Genomic DNA, 9,922 nt, shown 5'->3' with positions numbered 1-9,922 from the left:
GGCAAGTCCAGTTCTATCAGGACTAAGCCTGAAGGAAGGAGACTCCGTCCTCCACAACTGCCATCTGCCGGCCTGAGAGGGAATTCACCAGGCAAGTCCAGTTCTATCAGGACTAAGCCTGAAGGAAGGAGACTCCGCCCTCCACAACTGCCATCTGCCGGCCTGAGAGGGAGTTGGCCAGGCAAGTCCAGCTCTATCAGGACTAGACTTGAAGAAGGAAGAGCCCTCCCTCCAGTCTATCTGCCTTGGTCCAGGCCTTAGAGGGAGAGAAGAACCACTGGACCTCATCCCCTTTCCCTCCATCATTCCCTTCTCCTTTTGTTTCGTGTCTTTTAGATTGTAAGCCTGAGGGCAGGGAACTGTCTGATCAAAAATAATATTGTAAGCCGCCCTGAGAGCCATTAGGGCTGAAGGGCGGGATATAAACACCTAAATAAATAAATATACTTTTGAGTAATCTAATACTTTGATTTGGAAGCAAGCCCCAGTGAATTCAATGAGACTTTACAGCTGGCCCTTCGTATCCACAGATTTGTTAACTACAGATTCAACCATCAACTGCTTGAAAATAATTTTAAAATATATAAATTCCAAAAAAGTAAACCTTGATTTTGCCATTTTATAAAAAAGGGTGCTATTTTACCATGCTGTTGTATTTAATGGGACTTCGGCATCCGAGGATTTTGATATCCATGGTGATGGTGGTAGTGGTCCTGGAACTAAACCCCAATGGATACCAAGGGCCCCCTGTATACCCAAGTCTGCTTACTTCAAATCTTTGTGGTTTTAAACATTTTGTATGACTTTTTATTATATTTTTCTGATTAATTGTTGGCATATTTTGTTCACTACACAATCATTTATCCGATTCTTACATGCATGTTCCACTGGATAATACTTTATATGGTAGTTTATTTATCAGTGGAAGGACTATTTTACTTGATGGCATTAATGTTGCCATACAATCTCTTTGTGCTATGTCAGTGCAGAGCAGTTGTTACATTGGCTGGGCAGGGAAAGAAGAGGGGTGGAAGACAGCAAAACAATGGGTTTATTAAATGCTTGGAGGAAAAAGACAGAAGAGCAGAAACAATTTAATCAGTTGCTAGAAGAGATAAAGTGAATTTTGTTAAAAGGAGCTAGGCAAACACTAAAAAATCTGTGCACGTCCCTGGAGCATTACAACCAAATCTAGAAACTGTCATTCAAAGCAACACAGTCTGACGTTTGGAATTCTAAAGCTCCTATGGGTATGGGTAGGCCTTTGAGTGTCAACATGAATGGGTTTTGTTTGCTGTTGCTGCACCAAAAAAGTCTGTTTAATAAGTCATGCTCATAAAATTGGTTCTTATTTCCCCCCTTTTAAAAGCACCCAGTATACTTACTTTAATGAGAGTGAATAGTCATGCTTGCTGGTTTGACTATTCCTCACAAGATAGCTACATTCTTTACACAACCGCAAGAGGTTTTCTGCATCTGTTCGACTGATTGCTCCATGATACCATCTACAAAAGAGACCAAAGGCCACAAAGCAATTAAAAGTTAGGATAAACCTGCCTTAAATGTAAAAAAAACCCCCAAAAACACAAACACAAACAAACAGGGAAAGAAAGCATCTCACATTGCTGCTACAATATTTTAAAGGCTGTTTTAAAAACCAACAACTAGGGGACCAGTGAAATATTTTGAAGTCTTATGGATTTTGTGGGGACATAGAATTAACCATTTGGAACACGATGGGAAGACAATTATGACAGTGTTAATTTTTACAACTTTTATTACCCAGCAGAATTTCATATGAGGCAGAAGTATTACTATATGTAGGACAATTAGGCCAAAACCACACTACAGAAATAATCCAGTTTGAGCCTGCTTTAACTGCCCTGGCTCAGTGCTAGGGAAACCTGGGAATTGTAGTTTATTGTGGCACCAGAGTTCTCTGACAAGAAGGCTCAATGTCTCACAAAACTACAGTTCCCAGAATTCCCTAGCACTGAGCCTTGGTAGTTAAAGTGGTCTCAAATTGGATTATTTCTTCAGTGTGTTTTGGACCCTAGCCTCCTCTGTCATTAAAAGCTGTAACTGAGCACACAATTAGACAAAAGACCTCAGACAATAGTGTGTTTTATTTAAAGTGACACTATCACCTTACACAGTAGAATGATTATCTAGGTAAAACAATTTCACTAATTGTAGCAAAAGTGCAAATCACGGAAAGAGGAAGGGGGAAGAAAAGCATGGAAACCCAATGGGTGACCCTGGGCTAGTCACATTCTCTCAGCCTCAGAAGAAGGCAAAGGCAACCCTTCCCCCGAATAAATCTTGCCAAGAAAACCCTGCCATGAGTCTAAAACAACTTGAAGGCACACATTTCAAAAATAACCTATTCACAGGATATACATTTTCAAGTGTACCCTTAAATGAAATGAACACTGCAAAATATAAGTTGTGAACATGCCAAACATGTTTGAAAGCATGCATTATACTGTTGTACTGGTTAGGCTTTCCACAGGGTGTATTAAAAAAAAAAGGCAAACCTGAGTGAAATGGCCCTTGTACAGAAGCAGCTGAAAGCAGAATACCAGATGCAGATTTATTGTAAGACATGCCAGGCAAAACTGCCCAAGAGAGACCTGTTGTGTTAAGTCACTTATAATGCAGACATAAGGCCTGAGACTCCTTTAGTGAGCCACTGAGTTCTATAATCAAACCTCTTCTAAACATGGTTTCTGCCTCCCTCCTCACTCATCCATACCGTCAGTGTCAGCTTGACTTACATTTGTTTTTCCAGTGGGATAGTTGGATCCACTCTTTCCCCAAGGATTCCACAGAATTCAGGGCTACCATGCTTGATGGGTTTGAAGCCTCCCCCCGGTGCTCGAAGCTGTCGACGCCGGTCGCTTGAAGATGGAGAAGGTGAAGACTGCCTTATTTCTCCCCCGTTGAACTGGACTGAAAGAAAAGTTAAGGCAAAGCAATTACTTCCAAATCAACACATTAAAAAAAAAAGCTTTAATAGATGGCACATAAATCCTTTAACTTGCCAGATGCACAAGGATGTGGCTAATCTGAATTCCTTAATAGGAAGTGGGTACTTTCTGCCTCCACCATCCATTTTTACACTTGGATACGATAGCAGAATGTTATTTAAAAGATTAAACTGCTGCAATACATTAAACACAGACTGATCTATAGCATTCACATTTATAATGCCATTATTTGGTGGATAGTAACATGGGAAATTATATGTCCAGGTCCTCACAACATTTGAGGTTTCAAGCAGTGGGCAGGCCCCCCTTAGAATGTCACCTGGTGCAGTCCACACACTTTGCACCCCCTGTCCATGTTAGTCTGGAATATCCATATACAAAGCACCTTTGAGACAGATCCTGTAGCACTTTTGAGACTACAGTATATACTCGTCTATAAGTCGAAAAAATTATGCCCAAAAATTGATCTCAAAATCTTAGGTAGACTTATACATGCGTATATATGGTAATGGAGTTCCAAAAGCGACTCTTTCCAGGGGACCGGGGGTTGATTTGCAGGTCTTTTAGTCCAGGGAGAGTGCCCTTAAGAGAAAGGCTGCCAGCCTTCCCTCCCTGCCTGCCTCCCTGGGTCCCCGGCGCTTGCCTGAGTCGCCAGTGCTCCTGCAGCTGTGGAGGCATCCCTGCTTCCTTCCTTCCTCTCTCCCTCACTTGCTCCATGAGAGCAAAAAAGAGACGTCCTCCACTGGGCTCTGCAGCATGAAGAGCCAGGAAGATTAGCAGTTTCTTCTCCTTTAAAAACATGAGCAGAGATCCCTTCATGTTTTCCCCCCAGAGAAGCCTCGCTTGCTTGCAAGCCCAGCGCCTGGAAGATTTCCCCAGATCGGCTGCTTCAGGAAAGGAAAGGGAGCAGAGGAAACACTGGAGCCACTCAAGCATCAGGAAAAGAAAATCTCCAAAATATACAAAGGAGAAAAAAAAATCTGAATCTCCCTCTTTGGAGGTCTTTAAACAGAGGCTGGATGGCCATCTGTTGGGGATGCTTTGATTTGGATTTCCTGCATGGCAGAATAGGGTTGGACTGGATGGCCCTTGGGGTCTCTTCCAACTCTATGATTCTATGAACACTTTGAGCAGAGATGGCTTTTTGGAGCTTGCCTTCACAGAGCACCAAAAGGCAAGCAGAGCAGCAGGGAAGTCTCGGGGGCAGCAGCCACTCAAAGGAGCACCAGGAGGCAAGTGGAGCAGAGGGACTGACTGCACCCTCGACTTATCCACAGGTCATATTAAAATCCATAATATTGGCTTCCACACCCCACCTCGACTTATACATGAGGTCGACTTATACACGAGTATATACAGTAACTATGTGAAAGAAGTTGTAGCATAAGCTTTCATAAGCTTTAGACTGATTCTTCAGATGCATGCAGATCCATTTAGATAGCCTTTCCTAATAGCTGCAGTCACATTAACAACACCGATACAAGCCAATGGCTGTTTTCTTTGACATGTGCCATGTTTTCACTAGTAGCTGGAATTAGCTGATTGGGACAAGCTAGTGTACATCCAGAGTTTATTTGCTCACTTATTACAGGATTCAGTAGTATGATTTTTGGCTGTAGCATATTTGTGCTACAATCAATCTGGAGAAAGATCAGCTGCATTTAAATAAAGATTCAGTGTTCACCTATACCACACTTGGGAGCCTTCATTCTGGGGAAAGAGAGAGCCTGCAGCTTTTCAGCAGAGAATTGTTAGAAGATGACACATTCCCAGGATTTGGGGGAGGCAGGTGGGGGGAGAACCATAGTAGGGCAGACTCTTCTGATTTGGGTGTCCTCCAAATATGTTGGACTATAATTCCTATTATTTCAGACTGCTGACCACACTGGCTAGGGATGGTGTGGAACACTTCAGTATAGAGCACTGAAGAAGGCAACTCTATTCTCCACTGCCCTCTCCATGAAGCCACAAATGAGAGCCTCTTATTATTAATAGTAACAAGCTTGTTTGTACAGGTCGATTCTCCCTTAGTTGAAAGATTGGGACCAGAGGTGTTTTACATTCTGGATTTTTTTTTTGATTTCACAATTCCAGATAAGGGAGACTCAACCTGTAGTATCATTATACTACCAACCCAAGGAAAAGATCTCTTACATTTCTTCTACTATAGACTTTTGGAGGAACAAATGGGAACTACCACAGCATGGTAATTCATAAGATGTGTAGGTCAAGCTGACATTTGGTATCTAAACCTAAAATGCCAGTACAAGTTGCTGCCTCTGTATGTATTAATGTGAACTCAGCCTTTTCCAAAATCCCAAGTGAACAAGCAGAGTTCTGGACAATTATCCTGATCGAGATATTTCAAGCTTATAGTTAGAAACAGCATGTGCAAGGATGTTATGAATGCTAATTCCACATATGGTTTTGACAAGAAGGGAAAATACCTGCTTCTTTCAGTGCAAACAAGAGTAACATAACTAGTGGAAAGTATAACAACATTCAAAATCTACAAAACAGCAATACCTTTATTCTACCAACTAAAATGCATAAAATACACGAAAGCTTTTGAAGCTCCACTGGATTCTTCATAAGGCAAAGGAGCTTCGAGAGCTTGCATCATATATTGTATGCATTTTAATTGGTGAAATAAAGGTATCACTGTTTTGTGGATTTTGGGTGCTATTGTATTTTGCTATATTACCAAAACTACCTCTGAATGTGACAAGTAGCACAGGTACAGATAGATAGCCATACACAGGCCCTCCAAATTTTGCCAGCCATGCAAACTACTATATCAAATTATTCTGAGGATTTGGGGGAAAGTACCACTTTGAGTCTCTTATTCTTTCTCAGGTTACAGCTGAGGGGGGCATCAGAAACACTGCTTAAAACAAATTTCTCATTTGCTTTTTCCACTCCCTCCAACCCATTTGTGAATTGTCAGAAATAACATCAAGTTTAAATGTTAATAAATACTTCCACTATCCATCCTGTCAGAGACTGAATGAGAATGTTTCAGAACAGCCAGCCCCAACTTGGTGGCGATGATGGAAGTTGTAGGTCTAGGGTTTGATTTTTTAACTCTATTCTAATCTGATGTATTTTATTGTTGTAACCCGCCCGGATTCTTCGTAATTGGGTGGGCTAGAAATAAATCTTTATTATTATTATTATTATTATTATTATTATTATTATTATTATTATTATTATTATTATTATCATGTCTGGAGAGTACCTGGCTGGAGAAGGCTATTTTGTTTTGTCATTTTGTGCCTGGAAGTCTGTTTGCTCTCTCTGCTCCTTCTCTCAGAGCAGAGCCAGTGTGTAGGAGAGAGACCCCCAAGTGGATACCTGGGAGCAGAATCTAGAGGAGGAAACTATGCAGTTCCTTCTCTTTCAGGCCAGCCAGGAGGGCTCTGTTACAAGGGAATGGTATCTCAGCCATCTAATTCTAGTTGTTTTACAGCTATTACATTTTTAAAAGTACCATATGAAGCAGGGACGTTGCCAAGGGGGGGGGTTCTTGGGGTCCGGACCCCCCTTCCATTAGAAAAATGAATGGTGTGTGCTGCTGTGCCACTGCACCCAAGCCCCATTATAATGGTGGCACTTAGTCTGGACCCCCCCTTCCTAAAATCCTAGCTACGTCCCTGTATGAAGAGCAGGCTTAGACTCAGAATAACAAAGATAGGAGGAAGGAACATCAACAATCTAAGATATGCAGATGACACCATACTGCTAGCAGAAAAACATCACAGAACTGGAACAATTACTAAGGAAGCATAAGAAGGAACAAAGCGTAAAAGCAGGCTTACTGCTGAACATAAAGAAAACAAAAATAATGACCACAGAGGATCTACATAAACTCAACCTAGATAATGAGAAAATTGAAATAGTTAAAGACTTCCTTACCTAGGATCAAACATTGATTGGAACAGAGAGTGCAGTCAAGAAATAAGTAGATGACTAGGAATGGGAAGGAACTAGACAGGATCCTAAAGTATCAAGATATACAACTGAGCATTAAAGTTAAAATCATCCGGTCATTTGTATTCCCCGTGTACAGATATCACCATGTATGGATGCAAGACCTGGACAGTGAAGAAAACTGACAGAAAGAAAATCAGCTCATTTGAGGTGTGATGCTGGAGAAAAGTGCTAAGAATACTATGAATGGCAAAAAAGACAAATAAATGGGTCTTAGAACAGATCAAAGCTGAACTCTTCCTGGAAGCAAGGATGATGAAACTGAAGCTGTCAAACTCTGGCCACATCATGAGAATACAGTGCACCCGCGTTATATGCAGGTGCGCTATACGTGGCTTTCAGCATACGTTGAAAGCTGTGTGGGAGCGCATGGGAGTGGCACATCCCATTTGGATGAATGAGGCACGCACCCGTGCGCCACCATGCCACCGCATGCATGAGCCCCATTCACTTGAATGGGGCTTGAGCATGTGTGGTATTTGGCTTACGCGGGGTATGTGTGTCCGGAACGGATTCCCCATGTAAGCCAAGGGCAGACTGTACATTAGAAAATACTATAATGCTGGGAAAGGCAGAGGGAAGCAGAAAGAGAGGATGACCACATACCAGATGGGGAGACTCGATCAGGGAGACCATGGGCCTGAGCCTGTAGGACCTAAGCAGAGGAGTTGAGGATAGGGAGGAATGGAGCTGTCTCATTCACCATGGGTTGAGGACAACCTGAGGGCAGTTAACAATAACACCATTAAAAAAATGTTATTGCCTTTATGTACCTAGGATTTTGTTTCTAATGAGTTTAAAACAGTGGTGTCCAAACAGTACTCTTTAAGGGATTTTGGACTTCAGCTCCCAGAACCCCAAACTACTGGCCAACATGGCTGAAGCTTCTGGGAGCTGAAGTCCAAAATCTCTTAAAGGGCACAGTTTGGGGACCACTGGTTTAAAACATGGTAGTTGGCCACCAGGGCAGAAAAGGCACATGGAAAGCAAATAAAGTATTTCAGAATTATGTCAGAAATTAAATTGCCAGCTCTTGATATGTTTCTTGAGGCTAAGGAAGTGGTCTACCCAGCATATCTGATTACCAGAAAAAGTTTAAGACTTTCTTAAGTTTAAAAGGAAATCCTTCAGTTTTCTAGCAACATAGACACAACTGGCAAAATTCCATCTATGAGTGGGACTATGGAAAATTATTTTGACTTAACAGACAGAAGACTGGAATTAGACAAAAGACTGGAAAAAGAAGCTAAACACTTTCCTATATTGGTACAGATGTATTTTTAGTTACTTTTTCATCATGAGACAATAAAATAGAGTGCAGCAGTCTTAAGAATTTATGTTGCCTCTTGTCAAAGTCTACTGGAGAGAGGGGAATAAAAACCCAATTTCTTTTAGGAAGCTAGGCAGCCTCCTAAATAGTCATTAAGCTATATAAGATGAAACCTTCTTTACTGAATGGGCTGCTTAGTGTTTAGGAGATCATTATGAAGGAAGATTCAAGAGCAACTTTAAAGGAACCAATTCTGTTATAATCCGGTCAGGATTTCTTTGTGTGCAGGAATACCAAGAGTAAATAATCAAAGCAAGTCCAGTATAATGTTATAGGGAGGGACCTCTCTTGGAAATGCAGTGTTTTATCACAGCAAAACTTTGTACTGTGCAGGGAATGGTGACCTGTACATTGCCTTATGTAGGCCCCTGTGCAAACAAGAAGTCAAATATGTAAACAAGAGGGCTAAGGTAAGTGAGCTGAACCAGTATTGTCCTGATCTCCCGCTGTGCAAATGTTACCTTTCAGAAATACTTCCACTGATTTCAATAAAATCCTAAAAGTGGGAGAGGGAAGCTGAAGTCATTTATTTGTTTTGGTTATTACTGAAGAACCCTGCATGCAATGGTTGGAGCTCAGTTCCACTAAAACCAACAAGAGCATCTACGTAAACTTCAGCAAACCATGGGCTGGACCCATTTTCACTTCAGCTATGGAGATGGATACCATGGACAACCAAAAAGACAACAAGTGGGTTCTTGAGCCAGAAAATTCCCTGGAAGCCAAGATGATCAAAGGCTGTTGTACCTTGGTCACATCATGAGAAGGCATGACTCATTAGAAAAGAGAATAATGCTAGGAAAGGTGGAGGGCAGTTGAAAGTGTCCAAAGGCCAGAAGGATAGACTCAATCCGGGTGACCATGGGCATGAATCTACAAGACTTAAACAGAGCAGTGGAGGATAAAAGGATAAAAGTGGAGGCTTGAAGATATCTCATCCATAGAGTCACCATACATTGGGGGCAACTTAAGGGCAATTAACAACAACAACAAACAGAGATGGAAAAGCTGCCACATTCATAAGATGAAAAGACCATGGGTTATTCTGTGGTACAGCAGTCTAACACTGCGATTAAGTAGAGTCACTGCAAACTATAGAGATTCTCTCTTACTAAGCAGATATTCCAAACAGCAGCCTGCCAATTATAAATTCAGGTTCCTGCAATGAAGAGGCTAGGGCAATATAGCAATTCTCTTGGTGTACTGATCACTGTGCTCCCCAACAGTCTTGTTTCTAAGCTAGCTGGAATGATACTGGATCACACTAACTGGCTCAATTGGGAGGATTTCACCCTTCACTCTGAGATCACCCAGTTGGGATTTTACTTGGCTCTGAATGTGATAGAACACACCCTTGATCTGATATTCTGGTCTGGTGGATTTGGTACCTGGTAAGGTTAGGTTAGGTCAGTATATGATTAGTTTTGGACTGACCAAACATACAAACCCCTCTAGGCATGGTGTGTTTATTTCATGGGTCTGACAGTTCAAAACAGTTTCCTGAATGCACTTGGAGAGTTTCTTGCCTGGTTTGCTGGCAGGACTATCAAAGCTCTGGTTAAATGTGAACATGGCTTGGGCAGATAATGCTATTGCTTCTAAGCATCCTATT

The 9,922-nt window shown here is 41.7% G+C and overlaps 1 protein-coding gene across 1 annotated transcript in view; it reads right to left on the bottom strand.

Moving 5' to 3' along the window:
- SHB (SH2 domain containing adaptor protein B) overlaps window positions 1–9,922 on the bottom strand; it is a 197,788-nt gene that overhangs the window by 61,372 nt on the left and 126,494 nt on the right. The window contains exons 4-5 of the mRNA XM_042448509.1: window positions 2,778–2,952; window positions 1,386–1,505 (exon numbers count right to left, since the gene is read on the bottom strand). Of these exons, the coding sequence (XP_042304443.1) occupies window positions 1,386–1,505; window positions 2,778–2,952 (295 nt within the window). The remainder of the gene's footprint in view (window positions 1–1,385; window positions 1,506–2,777; window positions 2,953–9,922) is intronic.

This window comes from Sceloporus undulatus, chromosome 2 (assembly GCF_019175285.1).
Source record: "Sceloporus undulatus isolate JIND9_A2432 ecotype Alabama chromosome 2, SceUnd_v1.1, whole genome shotgun sequence".
NCBI classification, from domain to species: Eukaryota; Metazoa; Chordata; class Lepidosauria; order Squamata; family Phrynosomatidae; genus Sceloporus; species Sceloporus undulatus.
The sequence above is the reverse complement of the archived record's forward strand: the minus strand, read 5'-3'. Positions and strand labels throughout refer to the sequence as shown.